General features: G+C 40.2%; 2 protein-coding genes across 10 annotated transcripts in view; one reads left to right on the top strand and one right to left on the bottom strand.

Annotated features, from left to right (window-relative positions):
- The window catches only part of CPLANE1 (ciliogenesis and planar polarity effector complex subunit 1), a 50,685-nt gene extending 47,447 nt beyond the window's left edge, over nt 1-3,238 (top strand). For all 7 annotated transcript variants that reach the window (XM_080972137.1, XM_080972138.1, XM_080972140.1 and 4 more), the window contains 4 exons: nt 572-669; nt 792-914; nt 1,893-2,035; nt 2,765-3,238. In XM_080972137.1, coding sequence (XP_080828263.1) covers nt 572-669; nt 792-914; nt 1,893-2,035; nt 2,765-2,905 — 505 coding nt within the window. In that variant the 3' untranslated portion in view covers nt 2,906-3,238. The remainder of the gene's footprint in view (nt 1-571; nt 670-791; nt 915-1,892; nt 2,036-2,764) is intronic.
- A 3,546-nt stretch (nt 3,239-6,784) lies between these two features.
- NIPBL (NIPBL cohesin loading factor) overlaps nt 6,785-20,243 on the bottom strand; it is a 129,238-nt gene continuing 115,779 nt past the window's right edge. For 2 of the 3 annotated variants that reach the window (XM_080972171.1, XM_080972173.1), the window contains 13 exons: nt 19,436-19,576; nt 19,025-19,118; nt 18,771-18,925; nt 18,399-18,489; nt 17,389-17,562; nt 15,884-16,074; nt 15,258-15,365; nt 13,230-13,430; nt 11,998-12,144; nt 10,204-10,496; nt 9,395-9,569; nt 8,298-8,483; nt 6,785-7,758 (listed from right to left, as the gene is read on the bottom strand). In XM_080972171.1, the coding sequence (XP_080828297.1) occupies nt 7,393-7,758; nt 8,298-8,483; nt 9,395-9,569; nt 10,204-10,496; nt 11,998-12,144; nt 13,230-13,430; nt 15,258-15,365; nt 15,884-16,074; nt 17,389-17,562; nt 18,399-18,489; nt 18,771-18,925; nt 19,025-19,118; nt 19,436-19,576 (2,322 nt within the window). In that variant the 3' untranslated portion in view covers nt 6,785-7,392. Of the gene's footprint in view, nt 7,759-8,256; nt 8,484-9,394; nt 9,570-10,203; nt 10,497-11,997; nt 12,145-13,229; nt 13,431-15,257; nt 15,366-15,883; nt 16,075-17,388; nt 17,563-18,398; nt 18,490-18,770; nt 18,926-19,024; nt 19,119-19,435; nt 19,577-20,243 lie in introns of all 3 variants that reach the window. The other variant, XM_080972172.1, reaches the window with a different exon arrangement.

Genomic DNA, 20,243 nt, shown 5'->3' with positions numbered 1-20,243 from the left:
CCGATTGAGCAATAGACAAAAATATTAGCTGCTGCTTCCCCCACCTTCTGGGTCAGGACCACAGCATGGATGGCTAGAGTTATGTGCACACACACACTCAAATATGCATGTTAATATAACATGTAGTTTGCTCTTCAGGCTGTGGAGATTGTTGTGGATATCTGTGCTACTTCCAGTGCTAACAGCAAAAAGGGAACCTAACTTAGTGGTAGAGGATCTACTTTATATGTAAAGATCCCAGGTTCAATCCCTGTCATCTCAAGTTGAATTGGTAAGATGATGGAATCAGTTCTTTGCTGTACATAATACTTGCATAGAAAGCCAAATAGTTTGATATGGTTTTCTCAGTAGTTGGGAATCTGCCTTATGCCAACTCCTCATTGGAAAAATGAACCATTTGAACACTGCAGTGGCACATGGTCATCATTACAAACACAATAGTATTGTAATGTTACATGATTAGCCCCAGCATGGACCCTGCTAATGTTATGAGAAGCCATTTTCTTGCACTTTTTTATATTGTTTCTGAAACCAGTATTGCTGTGATAGAAATGTGGTATATCCCTTGTAGAAGCTGCCACACTGCAAGGAGGAAGGCTGCTTCCAAAGGTAGTCTGAGTCAGACGAGATCCTTTTCCAGTCTGTCCTGTGGCATAACTCCAAGGAAAGGTAAGAATGGAAATGAGATGGCCACAGTGCCCAGATTGCACTGAACTATTGGGGAGTTTATATAGTTGTGCTTTCCAATTCCTGATCCATAAATTGGGTATTTTGTGTCATTTCTGCTCAAGGCCGACTATGCCAAACTCCTTACAGAAGAAAGGGACCAGAATCCCATCAAGGGGAGATGCGGTGGAAAAGCAAGAGACACCTGCAACAGTGGTCAAGTTACAAGCTTGACTTGAGAAGTCAAGGTTTGTTATTGGACCAGTTCTCACAATGCTCATTGGTGCTCATCTCTGCTTTCCTGCAGTGAACACTGAAACTTCCGGGAGGAAAGTTTTTTGTCGTATTATAAACTTTAAAAAGTCCAAAATACATAGGTTAGGGGTTTAAGAGCTGGATAATGAAAAGTCTTTACCAATGCTGTTTGCTGGAGTTGGGGACCTTCCCAGAACTTGGTCTGGACAGCTTCCCCAAGACTTGGAAATGCGAGTGAGCTTGCCCAATAGTTGAAGGAGCTTTGAAAATGTTTGGTGTATTTGACTAGCTGTGCAAGCCGTAACTAGGGTCTTGAACTTGGTGTTACAATAGATAACTTCAAAAGCACTTTTTGTGCCTGTGCAGAACCTTCTGAGCCTTTGAGGAAAACAATGATGTTTGAGATGAATACCATTTCAACGTAACAAAGTAGCCAAATTTGTACTTGGTAATTACACCATTTAGTGGCATGTCCAGTGGGCATCACTGTCAAGACCAACATAATGGAGGAGGCTATGGGAGCAGAGCTTTGTGCTGCAGTCCCTTTATTACAGTAAAGTTTGCTGTGTTGAGAAGTTTATATTGCATCGCTTTGTAGCGCATCTTGCTTCAAATAGTAAGCGGTTGAGGGTCAAGTTGTAATACTGCATGCACTGATTACAGAATCTTTATTCCTTCCATTTGTAACAGATTCATTTTGCTGCATCTCTCTTCTGTGAACTTGGAACTATAAGCAGAGAACAGTAGGCCCCAAAGTGTACCATGGCAGGGGTGACTCTAAGACAGTTATAATTGGGTAGAACAAATAAGAGGGCTCAGTAGCCCATATTAGATATTCTAGAGCAGGTGGAAACCACTAGCAAATCTTACTTTGGGAGCAAGGGTTGCAGAATTTAGGTCCACAACACCAATTAACAAGAGATAATTGAAGGAAAGAAATACTTGCAAATAAAGAATGTGCTCTCTTGCAGCTTCTGATGAGCAGAGAAAGTTCCAAGAGACTGACACAACAATTCACACAAATGAGGAGAGTGAAGACGACGCCATGAGTGTTTGGAGCATTCCTGATGAGATCCAGAGGATACTGTATGGTGGTTCTAATTCCCATTTCAAGGCAAGGGTGGAAACATAATTATCCATTATTCATTCTGCATATTTGGGACAGTCACTTTATTTTAATCCCCTTTTCTATGCAAATGCATCCGAGAAGTAAAACAAAGAATCGTTCATTGCCCCACTGTGGTATATAGGGGAGCTCAGAGTTGCAGGCTGGGTTCAAAATGCTGATTATCCGTGAAACGATTCTGGGGCAGGCACCAGCTGCTACTAACCGTTGTGAGGATGAAATGGGCAGAAGACAGTGCCGGCTAAAAGTGCAGACATGATAACTGGGGGAAAGTGCCAGTCCAAGCCGGTAGTGGTAGGGATCCTGGCAGCACAGGATACACCCACCCTACTGTCTCTGCTGGGTTTCTGGGAGAGAGGGAAGAGAAGCTGAAATAGAGTGAGCTCACAGAAACTCCAAATAAGGTTATCTTTGCTGACATTATGGGCAGCAATGCTGGACAGGCAGGATAATTTTTCTCCTGCTGTTAAAGCAGGACCTGGCTGCTGCTCCGAAGGAGTGGCTATCTTGAATGTTTAGACCACCCTCTGAGAGGAAATATGGAATTTGGTAGACTGTAAGTCAGAGCAGGGGAGGAGAGGAGTGTGGGGAAATGAAATCCTGGCAGTTGGTGGTGTCAGTATAAAGTTGGTGAAGAAAGCACTTTAGGGAGCTTAGTCTGACTAGCTAAGCTCTATCACACACTCCTGTCATTGATTACCTTTTATATCTCCACAGGAGTCTTTGCCTCATGAAGATGCTTGCTCCATTGCCAGCCTTAATAACTTGGACAGTGTGTCTGAAAGTACTAGCAGCATCCTCAGCAAGCTTGACTGGAATGCAGTGGAGGCTATGGTAGCAAATGTGGAAGAAAAATAAAACCAGAATTTCTTGGATGCTCTGCCCTTTAAAAGGAAAGTAGGCCCAATATTATTTGGAACAATATCTGATAGCTGACCATCATGGCATAATATTATGGCAAAATTCTAAGCAAAGAACACTTCTTTCCTAACCAATAAGCTAGCATATAAAAGCAAAATCACGGAATTATGCAGGCCAGTACAATACCACATATACTTGGGCTTCCTGGAACATACTTATGTTTGGTATATTGGGCAAAGACAAGATTCATAGTTTCTGAAAGCAGTATTTAAATAGCAAGATTTAAATAGCCACAGTTGCACAGTGATTAAAAAGATAATTCGTAACTAAGATTCTGAATCATGTTTTGTAATTATTTAAGTAGTAGTTTGTAGTAATGTAATAAATTTTTTGCTGTTTAATACTTTCAAATGGTGTTTTTGCAGAAGAAAGGCGATTCTGGCAGGTCGGTCACAGTCACAGCTTTATTGTATGTCCCCAAAGGCCATTACAATTGAATGACCCAACAAGGTTTTGTTGTTCAGTTTCTTTGAAGACTATGACTGATGTTGCCCACCTAGTTCATAGTCACCTTCTATTTTAGGCCTATTGTGACCATTTAGGTAAAGGGACTCCTGACCCCGGTCCAGTCATGGCCGACTCTGGGGCTGCAGCGCTCATCTCGCTTTATTGGCCGAAGGAGCCGGTGTACAGCTTCCGGGTCATGTGGCCAGCATGACTAAGCAGCTTCTGGCAAACCAGAGCAGCGCACGGAAATGCCGTTTACCTTCCCACCGCAGCGCGGTACCTATTTATCTACTTGCCCTTTGACGTGCTTTCGAACTGCTAGGTTGGCAGGAGCAGGGACTGAGCAACGGGAGCTCACCCCGTCACAGGGATTCGAACCGCCAACCTTCTGATCGGCAAGCCCTAGGCTCTGTGGTTTAACCCACAGCGCCACCCGCGTCCCGTGGCCATTTACAAAATACTAGTTCCTACAGTCCACTGTGCTGTGAACGCAAGGCACAACACCGATTGTATCTTACTCCATTAGAAGGGCAGATGTGCAAGAATTACATCTGAGACAGAAATTGGTAGAAGTAAAATTTAGGCTGCAATACTACACACACACAAAACTTTCGCACAAGAGGTAGCGGTTGGGGGGGGGAGTCTTGTAAAGTGCATCTATCCTCAGCTGGGCAAGCTGTCTTCCCTTGGATCTCATTTCATCTCTACATACCCTACAGTATATACAAATCAACCTCCTAGAAGTTTAGAGATGGAAGGGACCATGGAGGGTCATCTAGTCCACCCCCCCCCGGTCAATGCAGGAATCCTGCCCACAGCTGTCCTTGGGTAGGCTCAGGCCACCAGCCTTCAGGTTAAGAGCCATTGTGCCCCCTGTTTAACATTTAAAATGGGATTATAGGCTGTGAGGCAGGAAGTCCCCAAAGAGAGAATTCTGAATAACTAAGAGTCGGAACTTGATCTTTGAAACAACGTTCTTAAAAGGAAAATCCAGATTAATATAGGAATGTTCAGCAATATATAGAGGGCAACAAGTTAAAAGCCATGTGTGCTTGACAACAACTCCCACAATCCCAACTGGCCATGCTAGCTGGTGTTGAGAGCTGGAGTCTCGACAATATCTGGAGGGCAACATGTTTTCCTATTCATGTTATAAATCATCTAAACTAAGAGTGTCTGTTGGACTCACATTCTTACCTGTGAGGAGTACTCAGGTGGCATCCCAAAGCAAATAACCCTGTACAGAATTGCTTTTGCCTCCAGTGGTACTTGCTATCTTTGCAGAAATTACCTGGAGGCTGAAGGGGTATATTTGAAGAAAAACATAAGCCAACATTTAATTAAAAAGTAAACTTTAACTCAGAAGGGAGGAATACCCTTTGCTCTGCCCAGTTCCAAGGCACCATTCCTGAAAATAGTATTGCTGTCCTTATCAAATTATCCAAAGATTGATTTCTCTTGTCAAGTGCTCATCAATGGTCAGAGATTACAAGATTCAGAATGTATAAAGAGATATCAAACATCCATATTTTCTTATTCAACAGTTTTGTTTGTATACGTAAAAGGAGTAGGTTGAATTTATTACAATTCTTGATGCCCTTCCAGGAGCAAGACTTAACATATAATCCACTCACCATTATCAATACCTGCTCCCCTTAGGAGCTTGTGCTGGAAACACAATAAACAACTTTGAATCAGTTCTGTGTAAACTCAAAATATCCTGGAACAGTTGCTGCAAGAAACAAGCTTAATTAGCAATGGGAATATATTAACATGAAATTTCAAACATTTTTTGCTGTTAAATTGTATTCCAGAGAAACAAAGTTTAACCACTAAGATATTAATTCTACCCAGGAAGGTATTGGAATAAGTAATAAAGTAATAAAGAAGTAATAAAACCAATTTGTAAGCACCTAGAGAGAAGCCTTCCCCAATGTCGATCCCTCTATATGTTTTACACTGCAACTTCCATCTAAAACTCAAAAACTGTAAACCAAAACATCTAGAAGGCACTAGGGTTGGGGAAAGCAGACCTAGAGGGTAAATTTGACTTACTAACTGTCAGTCACTTAATGGGTTTCTTTTACTTGTTCTTTATAAAACCATGCTAAGTATAACATTTGCTTTCCCAATTTAAAAGACTAAATTAGCACTAAACTGCAATACAACAGTTAAAACAAACAGGAGGAAATGAAAATTATTTCATAGAAAATTATTAAATAGATTCTGATGAAGAATTAGTCATGTTAGTTTAATTCTTGAATTCTATATAAGAAAATGTAGGATTTGAATATTATTCTACTGTTCCTAACAGATCAAGTAGCACACTAGAGTTCTGTAAACTGATGTAATAAAAATCCCACCCCACCATATATCCAATTTTGCAGAATAAGATAAATGCATCCTAAGATTGATTGATTGATGAACATCCACTTTTATACAAGCTTGAAAACAAAGACCTTAAAGTAGTTCTCTGCTAATTATTTGGATGCTATTAATTTCTTCTCTGTATGTTAATATGGGGGGGGGGGGGGAGAGAGACACTACTTTCCAGAAAGTCAAGCTGCTTTTAAACCTGGTGATGAGAGATACTTAAGCAACCACTCCAGAGTTTTAAGTAGTATTTCTGCTGTGTAAAAGGTGAAAAGAAATTTCAAGTAACTACAGTACAACCAAGTGTTCTGACCCCTAACATTTAGAGAATAACTTATGAGCATATTAGCACAATTAATCAGTTACAAATCCGTATTTACTCCTCTGATATTTGCACCCTATGACTGTAATTCAGTTAAGTGAAAATACCACTAGTGCAGCTAGGATTTTCTGGTTCACATAAAAAAAATCCAACAATAGGATCCTAATGCACAGGTGGTGTTCTTGGGTCACATACATTGTTCCTGATCAAGAACAGTCTGATCTCCTGATGTCCTAACCAAGTGAAATATATCCATTGCTAGTTTCTCAGGCGAGAGTGATGGCTGTTCCCACCCCCACTCAAATTTTGAACATTGCTATATAGACAGCATTAGAAAGAAAATGAAGCATACAAGGCATAAACTATAGTTTCTTTTTATATCAAAATGTACTCTTGAAAATGTGTTTGGCACAGTGCTAAATCATATATAGTTAATACTAAATATTGCAGGATACAATAAAACCCTGGAGTTAACTTGTGTTTACACCCTTTTAAGGGATAAAAATAAAAGATACCAATTATTCAGAAGTCAGCCTATACAAACTGTATAAACAATATTTATGTCTTGCTTTGAAAACCACTGATATAGTAAATTTTACATAAAAGACTGCAAAATAATATAAATGGATTTAAACAGATCTTTACAATAAGAAATTCAAATGGAAACAGACAAGTAACAAAGAGAAGTAAAAAAATTTATTGCAGTATTCGTTCCACCAGATTTGCTGGGGATCCCTTTTCTTGTATTATTTCAGGGTGACCTAATACATCAAAATCTACATTTACAAAAACTCCTCCTGCAGATAGGTCATAGATACTGCATGCTTTTTCCCCCAACAGAATAAATTATATATCCAGGAGATTCTGCCATTTTACAGCCTGGAAAAACAATGCTTCCCTGGAAACTGGGCTAAGCTAAAGAAAGCCATCCGCTGCTAGGTTAAACTCCAAGAACACTTTATTAAGAACATTAACAGACTAATTTCCAACATTCACTTGTTTATTTTTTTTTAAAACAGAAAGGTTTTTTTCCAAGATATAAACAATTTTTGTTAAACTATTATACAGTGGGAGTAAAAATGAACTGAGAAGTTTCTGCTGCACAACAGCGAAGGAAGCTCCCACAAAAATGTTTACCAAACATTTCCTTCTGTTTCCTGCATCCCAGGTGTCATTCTTACTCTTCATTAAAATGATTTTTTTTTTGCCAGAAAGTTGATATTTCAAGTTTTTTTTTCTGTTATTTCATTTCCTGTAAAATTTGGCTGCATGTACAAATGCATTAGCTGGAAGTTCCATCCTTGGCGGCATACAACGATCGTAAAGTCTGAACCACTTTATTAGTCAGCTTATTAGCACTCGTTAGAGCAATTTTTTTGTAAATAATGTCTGACTCTTTAATAGTGTCTACCCAAGGCACCAGTTTGCGGCCATCACGGCGCTTAGCCTCAGTCCAGGAGCCACTGTAGGAGCCTGCCATCCACTGAACACTGAAGCCATTGCTGGTTTTCTGTACTACTCTTGCAATTTGTGGTCGATCTTTGTACTTTGGACAGCAAATAGCGATGACATCCATGACATCAACACTTTCATTCATCTGTGCTGCCAACTCCGTAGAGTCTGAATTTCGTTTTGACCTTCTCAATGACTAAAACATTGGGAGGGGAAAAAAGACCAAGTGTTACACAAAAGAACTTGAGTGAAATTATTGCTTTTATTGCTTTTAATCCCTTGACGCCGGGAGTTGGGATTTCCCGGCACACATTCCATTGCCGGCAATGAGACGCACCGCGACCGCCAGCGCCAAGGGGTTAACATCCTTGCAAAATCACATATTAAATTGTACCCGTGTCTTTTAACTCTTATTGATATATAAAATTATATGTACAAATGAATCATAAAGCTACATAAAAACTTGGCAACAATAAAAAGGATACACACAGTACATTCCAAAGGAAAATTAAACTTTATGCTAGATAAAATCTCTTCTATGTTTTTTATTGTTTTTGTTAGAACTTTCTACAAAAAGGTGTATAAATGGTTAAGAATTTCTATCTACAAAATGGTTTTTTTTCCATATTGATTACATTACTCAGTGTACATTTTATTATAGACTGACATTTATAAGCACATAAAATCATTTTACGTAATACGCTGCGAAATACGTTGACTCCTCCTCCGCCTCACCCCTGAAGTGCCTCCTCCTCTATCCTCCCCATCACTCTCATCATCCTCTGTCTCAGCTGCATTGTTTTTAGGGCTGCCTCCTCCGAGCAGCGAGGTAATAGCTTTGTTGCGAGCATTTGTGCTAGCTGACACTTCTCCATCTTCCTCTTCTTCATCAGGATCCAAGTGTTCCATGAGAAGTTTGAACTAAGAAAGGATATTGGAAAGAAGATTAGGCGCCATCTTAAAATGAGTTATGAAAACAGAAAAGAAAACAAGGAAGATGGTGCGCAAGCCTTATGGGAGTAACATTAAGACAATTTGCGGAGTACACTATCAATTTAGTAGCATGTGACACATCTTTTCTTGGAGAAAGCAAGGATTGTTCTCTTCCTTAATAGGCCTTAAGGGGGCAGGGTTTTAGATCTCTTACATATTAGAGCCTCAATGTTAACTTTTGGCAATTGTGGGGAAATTTTGCTAGCACCACACCAACTCAAACCCAAGAGGGAGTCTTTTGACTCTTTGCCTGCTCTGTGGTCCATTTCTGGGCCAGGCCCATGCATGAAATTTGCATTAGGTAGAAAGCTCCCAGTAGAACGAACAGAGACTCCCCTGCAGCCCATAATGCAGATTGAAGGCATGGGGCCCCCCCAACCCAGATCGGGACAACAGCACACTAGGGTATGTTGGTAATGTGTGAAAGCAAAAGCTTGTGCTCAGTGGCAAATTCTGCGATGTCACATGTAGCTTGAGCCTACACTTTAATTTTTGCATGGACCATCTCAAGCTCACTGTGACAGCCCAACCCAATGACATTGCATTGTCAATGGAAAAATGATGCAACCTGCAGCTCATCCAACAGCCTCTAATTTGCCTAGTTCTGTGCATTAGATACACATTTCTTCAGCAAGCGAACTGAAGAAGGGAACTTGCAGTGGAAGAAGTCGGCATACTCCATTCCTCACCTCTGAAGAAAAAAACAATTTCAGCCTGTAACCACTGCTCTTCATATTTCACCTTCTAAATAACAAAAACTTAAAATTTCAGAACAGAGTTCAAGCATTTTTATAAGGAAGTTGATAGGCAGTAAAATTCTGCAGGCTCTCAATACTTACATCTAAGTACTGTTTGACTATATTCCTCTTCACTTCATCTGTGAGCTTGGAATGAGCCATATCACTTCGAAGGAAGTCTAGCGTCTGTTTTGGATGGAAATGAATTCCTGCCTTCCTGTTTATTGTTTTATCGTATACTTTTGCCGATTCAGAGGGAGAGTATTTCTGAATTTTACTATTATTAAGAAAACAAAACGAATGATTGAAGTTAGTAATATTTCCCCACATCCTTTGAAAGTAGAATCTATAAGCAATTCTTCTGAGTCCCTTAGGTCAAAATTCTTAGTGTTATATAAAACAAACATTATGGCACTAGGTTTTACTAGATGCATCTGCATTATGCAGAATTCACCCAAGTTTTGAGTTCAATCTATAACAAATCCTCAAGAATGTGAATACAGGGAATGATCAGATAAAACAGACGTAGGGAACCTCAGGCAAAATGTGGCCTTCCAGGACTCTATCCAGTCCCCAGGCCTCTCCTCAGCCACACTCCTCACCAGCCCTACTTCATGCCTTCCTTGAGTGCTTTCGCTTGGCTAGAATGCATCTGAACTGTGATAATAGTTATTGCTTGCCTGAATAAAGGTTGGAGAGATGGGTTGGGTGTGCAGGAGGAAAGATCTGACTTTTGCATGGCTCGAATGTAGCCTATTGTAAGAGTGACATCCCTTGCTCCAAGTTTTGCTTCCAGCCCCACCCATCACTGCCATGCACACCCTAGAAGTTGTCGCAAAAGAATGCAGCTCCCAGACTGAAAAGCTTCCCCACTCCTGAGATAAAGTAAGCAAAACATGAATGCTCCTCACCTGTCAGAAAATCCACAGAGGTTCTTCAAATGCTGTTTTAACATCAACAGCAACAATATGCCCTGGGAAACATTTGCAAATTCAATGAGAGGAGCTGAATTGTCTGGCAAACATTTCATGACAGCATTTATATCATTCTCTTCATCAGTATCTGAATCAGACTCTGCACGTTTTCGCAACTTTCGGGGTTTGTGAACTTCCTCCTCACTGTCGCTGTCACTTTCACTGTTACTTTCACTCTCACTCTCTTCATCAGATGATGGCTTCCTTTCTTTTTTATATTTCACCATAGACTGAAAGAAAATGGCAGGTAGTTTAGAAAAATAGCAAACACCATTATCGATATATTATAAAAAGAGATTTGAAGACCGTTCTGACATGTAGTCATTCACCAGTATGAACTATCAATCAAGGGAAATTAAGTGGCGAGATTTTGGGAAAGCAGACTCAAAGGATGAACCACACACACATCTAAGCTATTAAATATTCAACTCAGAATACAGTCAATGCATTCTACAAGACAAAGGACTGCTTAACCTGATTACCAGCAGCCCCTTACATGGTTGCAGCATTTCTTTTTTAATGTATGGGTGATCTATCTGCAGTGGGGGTGCAGGGCCCCAGCTGGTGGGCACAAGATTTGTGGCACATTCAGAAAACAGCAATAGGGTTCATGGATTTGGTTGTAGTACACAGACATACACTCTTGTCTGGCTTTCCTAATATTATGTTTCTGCCTAGGCTAGGTAGATTTGAGGCAAAGCCATCATAAGGCAGAGGCGTAGGAAGGTCAGGTGGTACCCGGTGTGGAAAATTTCTTGTCACCCCCTCCCCACATTGAGTTTTCTTATTTTTTTGCCTACAAAACAGTTTTACGCTATTTCTTATTTTCTTACAAAGGAATGTGGATTCTGGGCCTCTGATAACAAGTAGGCGACTATGGGCAGATACTTAAATCTACAGGATGGATTGTGTTTTGGCTTGTGTTATTTTATTTATATTTATTGTTTATTTATTTAATAAAATTTATTTTAAAAAACCTGCAAAGTGGTTTATCAAAACAAAAAACACCACAGCAGTAAAATCAAGAAAAAACAGCTGCATGCAAGGGGCAGGGCGAAGGCAAGGCAAGGCCTAATCTACTTGGCCTAGTCTCATTTTCTTCACATAGGCTGACTTTCCAGGACCCGGGAAGCCCAGCGGAGGGTAGGACAGTAGGGTGGTTCATAAAAAGCTTTTTTAAAAAAACAAAAATGCCTGCTCCAAAGGTCTTATCTTAATAAACTAGGGATTATATAGCTATATCTGAAATATCATGCATATCAGTTAATATCTTGACCCTGCTCCACTGAATTGAAATTTCAGCCTTCACGACATAGGAAAACAGCCAAGTAAACAGCTATTTTCATGGATGAGGGTCAAGATATTAACTGATATGCATGAAATTTCATATATAGCTATATAATCCTTAGTGTAGTAAGATAAGACCTTCGGTGCAGGCATTTTCAAAAAAGTTTTTTATGAACCGCCCTAGTAGGGCAGTAATTGTTCCATGATAATTCGTGTGTCGTCCCCCCCCCCAATGATGGCACCTGGGGCACCCCCCCTTCCTATGCCCTTGTAAGGCAGAGTGAAGAAAAAGGATTCTGATCACTAGAGTGGCATTCTCTCAGTTTGAACTCAGTAGCACGCTTGTCCAAAAGGCTGGTCACCAAGGTTTTACCTCACCCTGAATGACTGAAGAGATACAGTGGGCCATAGGAAGGTAATGTTGTATAATATAATTCCACTTACCTCCTTAAATGACTGGAGAAGGTTACTACCAGAAACTGATAATGTGATGTCTATATGGTGCATTATAAAAAGTGGCTCTTCCTGGGTTTGGTAAGGAAAACAGGCTAGATTGTCTGCTATATACAAAAGCTGATTGACCTCCGTTTTCTGTGGAAGTAGAAGAAAATAACGATAGATAGATAGATAGATAGATAGATAGATAGATAGATAGATAGATAGATGATAGATAGACAGACAGACACAATCATTTCTGTGCTCAATGAGCTCCATGCCACATTATTGCTCCTTGAATACAGTATCCAGTGAGTTCCACCCAACATATTTTTTTTTGGGGGGGGGGGTGTTTCCATGTGTGACATTGCATGCACTACAAGGCCCACCACCGTTGCAAGACCTGGCCCCTCAGATCAGTGGGCTCAGCCCTGTCCCAACAGATTCTTTTTGGGGGGGTGGCTGAAGACATCTCAGCCCTACAGAGTTGGCGCATTTAGAAGGCATGGAGGAGAGTCCATTGTGCAAAGGTAAATCCTTGTAGAATGAGAGGCTTCCCACTACTTTGAATACAAACCATTATGCCTATTCCAAGTTGTGAGCGTGAACAGCTCTTGCAATTTTAGCCACTGAAACATCACAGAAGGAATGGATTCTGTCTCCTGGTGCCTCAACCCACTCCAACTATGAATACAGGGGCTGTGCCAAAAAGAAAAACAGTGAGCTCTTTTGGCATTGGAAGGATGCTAAGATGAACCAGGAAAGCCACAAAGCATTCTGGGAAGTGAGAGGGATGGGTTTCACTCCTGTCAAGGAGAAGAAGTGAAAACTCAAATCTGACCAAGCACCTGCCTTGTTAATCCTAAGGGTGGAATCCCGCATTTAGGAAAACCTAAAAATATGATTGAACCAAGTTTAGCCCTGTGTAGAGGGAATGCATCTTCATTTTTGTTAGCAATTCTCCAGGCCAGCCTCCCCCAAACTGGTGATTTGGACTCCCATTAGCCCCAGCTAGCATAACCAATGGTTAAGGATGATGGGAATTGTAGTCTAAAACATCTGGAGAGCACATGATTGGGGACAGCTGCCAAAGTTCAACATGTCACCACATAATTTCTATGCAGTTATTATACTGCAACTTTTATACTATTTTCAAAACCAGACATGCTCTCTAAAGCAGATCATACTTCATCAAAAGCACTTTTTTAAAAGAGTACAAAAAAGGTCTGCATTAGACTCACAGCTGTGTCATCAAAGAGGTTGAGTAAGGAAATGAGAAAGGCTCGTCGGTGTTGTCGGTTTCCTCGGATCATGGAGTAAAGGTGTGAGCACAAAGCACTGCTGGATTCATCATGCCTAAAGCCCCTCACAGGATCTTTACGGCAAGTGTTGATTGCTTGCTGTACCTGGTATGACATCTTCATACCAGCCACTGCTTTCATCTGAAGTTAAAAACATTTATAAGTCTTCATTTTGCTTAGGACGAACAGAAAGAGGTTGCCACAAAGATTTGAGCTCAGTTATCTGTTTCATTTCCCCAATAGCTTTCTAGTGAACAATTTTCAAATCATTTGCTTTTTTATAGCAAACATGCACAATTTTGACACACTGATATACATGTTGCAGTTAGGGGGATTATTTGTGTTTTTAATATTTGTAGTCTTTCTAGGCCAAGGAAGAGAAAATATATGTGTGTTTTCCAAAGCTACACACTTCAGCCTACTAGAGTGAAGGTTTTTCAATAATGCTTTTCCAATTGCTCTCACAAAACAATTAGTGGGACTAATTATATCCATAGCTCCCCCAAAATCTGAATTGCTGATGGCAGCTGCAATGAAAGAAATAATATTCCCTATAAACTAGTGTTGCCATATGTTCATGTTTTCCTGTACATGTCCTCTTTTGGGGGGCGAGCATGCCTGTCCACGTGGATTTTTGCATGGCACATGAAATGCCTGGTTTTGGGGGGGAGGTATTTTTTTATTTGGGGGGTGTTAGAGGAGCACGTGCATGCCACCAAAGGGTAGGAGAGGGCAGACGTTCTTCAGGGTCAGCCACTCTCCACCCCCCTCATGCGCCACCGCTGTGCCCTAGAAGCGAAAGCGCCACAGTGGGGTCTGGAGAAGAAGAAGAAGAAGAAGAAGAAGAAGAAGAAGAAGAAGAAGAAGAAGAAGAAGAAGAAGAAGAGGAGGAGGAGGAGTTTGGATTTGATATCCCGCCTTTCACTCCCTTTAAGGAGTCTCAAAGCGGCTAACAATCTCCTTTCCCTTCCTCCCCCACAACAAACACTCTGTGAGGTGAGTGGGGCTGAGAGACTTCAAAGAAGTGTGACTGGCCCAAGGTCACCCAGCAGCTGCATGTGGAGGAGCGGAGACGCGAACCTGGTTCCCCAGATTACGAGACTACCTTTCTTAACCACTACACCACACTGGCTCTCTGGGCCTGTTTCCTCTCAGCTTGCCCCTAGTCTGCTTGAGAGCCGGGGAGACAGGGTAAACTGGCTGCGACACAGCGTCTCGTGAGCAGGAGGCCGAAGACAGCAAAGAGAGGGGAGGGAAGGAGGGTGTGGGCAAGGAAGGAGATACGGGATGGTGGGGTGTGTGTGCTCCAAATGTTTCCGGGTTTTTTATCTTCAGAATATGGCAACCCTACTATAGACTATAGATATGCATGTAATGAGCAGAACAAAAACATAGAAGGTAAGGACGAAAGCCATCACTCCTCTGCATACTTGCTTTGTATGAAATGGAATGTACAGAGTGGAAGAAAGGGCCCAGAGTGAGAACCTTAAGGAATATATAAAACAGGAAGGACAATGAAGGGATGCACAACTTGAATTACTTCAAGGACTAGTTTCACATTTTTTCTGTGCCTTAAACAGACCACACTACTATTCTAGTTGCAATGCAAACATTTTTGTTATAATGTTAATTGAGGCAGAGTTCATATCTACATTCGCAGTTTGTTAACCACAATTTAGCAAGCTAGGATTGTGCATCAGGCGTCATCTCTTCCCTGCGAACAGATCTTGATAAATGTAAACTACAGTTGCTCATTACTTCCAAAACAGGGTTTAATGTCAGATCAAATTGTACTTGAAGATTCTAGTCAGTAAATACATTCCACCACCGTTCCCCATTTTATTAGCAGGTCTGTGACTATATAATAAATGACTGGTTTGTTGGTTGGTTCCCCATTTTGGAAGTAATTACCGAATGGCTTCACTGGATAGGAACAAAAATAAGCACAACAAACAGAAGCATACATACATGAATAAATCCAGCATATTTTTTGTCAATCTCCACCAGCTGCTGGTCTGCTTTGTTCCTCATAGAAGGCTCTGGATCTGTGCCCATAGCTATTAAGTATGGCACACACTGAAAGAGAGATAGACACTTATTGTAAAATCTTCACATATGCCTGCAGATGTCTGTATTTTCCTCCTTTTATATTGTACATGTTTGACACGCTACAAATATCCATTGCCTGCAGAGCACCATAAAAAGAGGTCTGGAAAGGCCATGCGAACACCACAGAGCTGCAGTGTGAAAACTGTGTAATTTACTTCTTGATTTCAGTTAAGAACCGCAAAGTAGAAACAATAATACCTGAAGAAGTCACTCAAATAATAGCACAACAGTTTAACCAGGTGGTAGTTTTTGAAACTTTGAACCTTTTCTGGAGCACCTCTTAAGAGGTTGATTCTATGAAAGAAAACCACCAGTTCCTGTATTATTGTCTATAAGTCTGCAAATAAACAGCTCATTAATGTATTACTGAAAACGTAAATCAAGTTGCAGATTAACAAGTGCAAAAGGTTTTTGTGAATACATTTTTTATTTTACTCCAAAGCATGTGTATATAGGATAGTAGCCCAAATTATGCAATTGCATACCTGAACTGGATGGATAAGACCCTGGTTTAATGTCAGTGCAATAACATTGAGTGCGAAATGACGGACGCTGGACTGCGTGTGAAAGAATGCCTCAAGGACCTGTTTGAGATAGAGCTGCATGATAGAGCTGCTCATCCCTGAGGAAATATCACCCATTTCTTTCAGATCTTCCTGCTTTGCTACCTTTTTCCCTATGAAAAAAACAGAAACCAAAGGAGATGTTTTAGCAGCACTTTTTATCACATTATATACATACAAGTACCGGGTATATGGTTTTTCCTACTATATGGAACACAGGTTGGGAACAGGCTTCCTAAGGAGGTATGGGCAATTTTTTAGTGGTACTGCTTAACTCCTTCTTAACCAAATCCCTGGTCCAACATTTGTATGCTTTTCTGGAAACACAGAAACAGCATCTCCTTCTTCCCTACTAACTCATTTCATCAACATAACATGACAACATTTCAGCATGTGCCTCCTCACTAACTGGGATGACTGAAAGGCCTCTTGAGAAATACCATCACCGCTGAAGATCAAGAGATACAGTTTAAGCCCAAGCTTGATACCTGTGTCAAAAACATGGGAGGAGCATAAACTTCTTTGTTGTTTTCAGCTGCAAATGCTTAAAGTTTCATTACCTCTACAGGAGAAAAGCATTGCTTATTTCTGGATATGAAACCACACAATATCATTTCTGTTGTGGTTTACTACAGAGGTAGCAGAAAGACTGGAAGGGGAAGTGCCTTCTAGTTTAACTATCCAGACAAGTCTTTCTTCTAAAAGAACCTGCCACCAATTCCAAGTTCGGGCGGGGGGGGGGGGGGGGAGAGAGAGTTTGCAGCAATTGCTCGAAAAAATCCAAGTATAGTTGAAAACTGAGCCAGAGCTCCTCAGAAGCCCCATCACTCTAGAGCAAGTAGGTGAGAAACTGGAAAAGGGCAGTTACTTCTGCAACTGCCATTGACAAAGGTTCTTTGAATAATTTGCATAAGCCCCGCCTGCTGAAGCAAGTGGGAGGAGTAATCCACTCCAGGGTAGCTGCCTCCAATGATGGAGAAACTACTTTTAACAGCCATTGTTTGAAGTCCTTTTCTACATATGAAAAAGGCTAAAGTGGAAGAGCAGACTGTACCAGTTCATACTCCAGGTGGTAGTTGCTATGCTTTTAATGCTCCCTCACAAGAAACCTTGACACGGTTCTGGCACAGCACTTTCACTGCTATGCCACTTTTTTTCTTGCAAATATGTTTTTACTTTGGGGGGTGCATTCAAAATGTGATTATACACCTGAAGTTTACTGCTTAAACTGTATTCAACCATTTCATTCTACTGCACGTATAGATCTTTCCTAATTTGTTATCCCATTATCTGTAAAGTTTTCAATGCACAGAAAGCTCTTTGTGAAAACAACATCAGAGATGGAACTGAAAACTAAGTTGCAGTTACTTGATATTAATTACTTCTTTAAAATGTTTATTTAAAGTGCAACAATGCTCATCACTCACATTCTCTATCTGCCTGTTGCATCCGTGTATCTTCCTCTTGGAGGTATGTTTGGAGATTTTTTAACACCTGGATTTTTAAGTTTACTGAGCTGTTCTTATCAGAAAGTATGCTGTTGTATAATGTTTTCACTTCTTGTTCAAACATTAGACCTGGGTGTTGTATGAATGCAAACCCTGAAAGAAAATAAGATGATACAATTTGGTATATCATTTTACTGAAGCAGATTTTAAAAGAAAGTCATGAGTGTTTATAATGGGGCCACATTCATATTTGCAGGCAACTTTAGTTCAAATTCCTTTTGAAAAGATACTGTGCCAAATTGTGGAATAGTATCAGCTGCCTTACGACAGGACACAAAAAGTATATAGATACATAACATGGGTACTAACCCATTTTAGAAGCATTAGAATTTATCTGAAGTGTAAAACTTGCTTGCATAGAATCAAACTCTTACAATAATCTATCTCAACACAGAAGCAAATCCTCATGGAATACTGTACAGGTGGCAACCATTCTGCATAGGGGTTCCATTCCTGGCCCCTGTGGGTGTCAGCAGAGTGCATATTATCCTGTCCTGCCCCTGTTCCACCCCCTTCTGGATCCAAAAGGACCTCATGTCAGAACAGAATGGTCACTGCCTATATTTAAATAGCAATTGCTCTGAATCATCATAACCAAGAACTCATAAGTAATCCTGAGTGTCTATTCAACAAATGCAAAGGTAACTGCTATTCATCAAAGCAACTTCAATCCAGTGCAGGTTACTTCTGGAGGAGGGACAAGAGGCATTTCCCCACCAATTTCCCCTTTCCCTTGCAAATTTCCAATTCCACCTGCCATCCACCAACTCTCTGGAGCAGATGGAGGGGGGATGTAGGAGGCTGCAGGGGAAAGCAGAAATCAGCAGAAGCTCTCTTTCCTGCTTCCACCACTCTGGAACTCTGGTAGCAGAATTCCACTATAGGCAAATCTGTGTGCATCTAATACCACAGTATTTTGATGTTCTTACCTAGACCAATAATGGCTTTTGTTTGTACCTCCTCATCTGAATGTTTGGTAAAATACATCAGCAGCTCAAGTACTTTATCCTTAATGTTAACCTATTTAAAGGGGAAACAATGTGGATAATTCAGGGGGGAAAGCTTGAGAAAATTTTCATTCATTTAAAAAGTAATCACATAGGAAAATCTGCTCGTCTAAGTTTATTTTTTCCCCAAATGTCAGTCTATCCAAATGTAGTAGTAAGCAAATAAATAATAATAATAATAATAATAATAATAATAATAATAATAATAATTTTTATTTATACCCCGCCCTCCCCAGCCAAGGTCGGGCTCAGAGCGGCTTACAAGCAATAATAAAAACAAGTTGAATGATTTACCTTGCTGTTGCCTTTAAAATCTTCTTGATCAAAATCAAAATGCCGACACAGTGCACCAACAGTGAAAAGAGATCTAAGGAGTGCTGGTTTATTTGCTGTAAGTATAGTGCTGTTTGGGTCTTCTTGATGTTGACTTTTTAATTTTGAAAGTGCACCTGCAAAAAATGAAGAATACTTGTCTTCATAGTTTCTTTTCCTATTAGATGTTTAATTAACTTTAAAATAATGAAAATTCTGCATAAAAATTTACTTACCATAGTATCTATTAAAGCAGGCCCATACAAATTTGTAATTCTGAGTGACCTTGTTTACAACAGCCCCAAGACAGCTGACACAGTGTTGCACTACCTAGAAACAAAGCAGAACACATTAGATTTTGTTAGAAGTAATCTCTAAGACAATACAAAGCAGTCAGTGGAAAAATCAACATCTTGCTCTTATTTTAGCAAATGCCAAAAGCTGAAAGCTCTGGGGCTATTATGAGAATATGATTTTATTCTAATATATTTCTAGCTTTCTTTTCTATAAGAAAACTAACATCTCTATAAGAAGACTAATGCCAATAAAGTGCAGTAAAAACCATTACAAAAATATGAAGTCAAGTCATATTTAACATGAGTACCATGCTAATGCAAAATGAGTTTGAAGTAGAAATTAAACCTTACTGTCATGCCATATTTGATTATAAGCTTCATGAGATCTTCTTCAATAGTAGCAAGGAAAGTCTCACTCGGATGTTCCATCAGTGGCACTACTAATTCTAAAATTTTTGCAACGTTGCAGATCACCATGAAATCATTTTGACTCTACAGAAAAACATTGCATATGGTTAAGCTTCTTCACTTTTCATGTGCTGTTATACTACTACGTATCTGAATAAAATGAGTAATAATCATTCCTAGTGATCAATTCCACCTGTTTACAAATACACCTTGAATTGAATATTAAAAATTATATTGCAGATAGAAAAAAACAGTTGCCAGTATGTGAGTTTAAACAGTTAGCAACTTTATTAAAAATAAATAAAGGTTAAACTAGCATCAGCAAGGGTTGACATGAATGGGCATATGACAAGGGCCAACACCCCAACAGAGCTCACTGTAAAGGGCCCCCTAGACCTGCTGCAGTGAGGAGGTAGGCTTACTGGGGGAGGGGCATGGAAACCATCTCCATAACTGGAGCTGGAACTGCCCTGCAGCAAACATAAAAAGCATATATGACTAACATGTAGATATTTGTCTAATAAGGTCCCTTCTGATGTGTACACACACTGTCTGCATGTTATCACACTTCACCCATTTGCCGAGAGAAGCACTGGAGACCATGCAAACCTATTGGGCACATAAGGTTTGAAACTACCATGAATTAAAGAAGAGTCATCTGCATGAAAAGGAATGCTTTCTGAGGCACAAGAGAGGACTATCAACCTTTTTCCCAACCCGTGATCTCCAGTTTGCAAATTTAAAAGCAGCA

The sequence above is a fragment of the Podarcis pityusensis genome (genome assembly GCF_964106645.2).
Source record: "Podarcis pityusensis genome assembly, chromosome: 11".
NCBI lineage: Eukaryota > Metazoa > Chordata > Lepidosauria > Squamata > Lacertidae > Podarcis > Podarcis pityusensis.
This window is presented reverse-complemented; position numbering and strand designations above follow the sequence as displayed.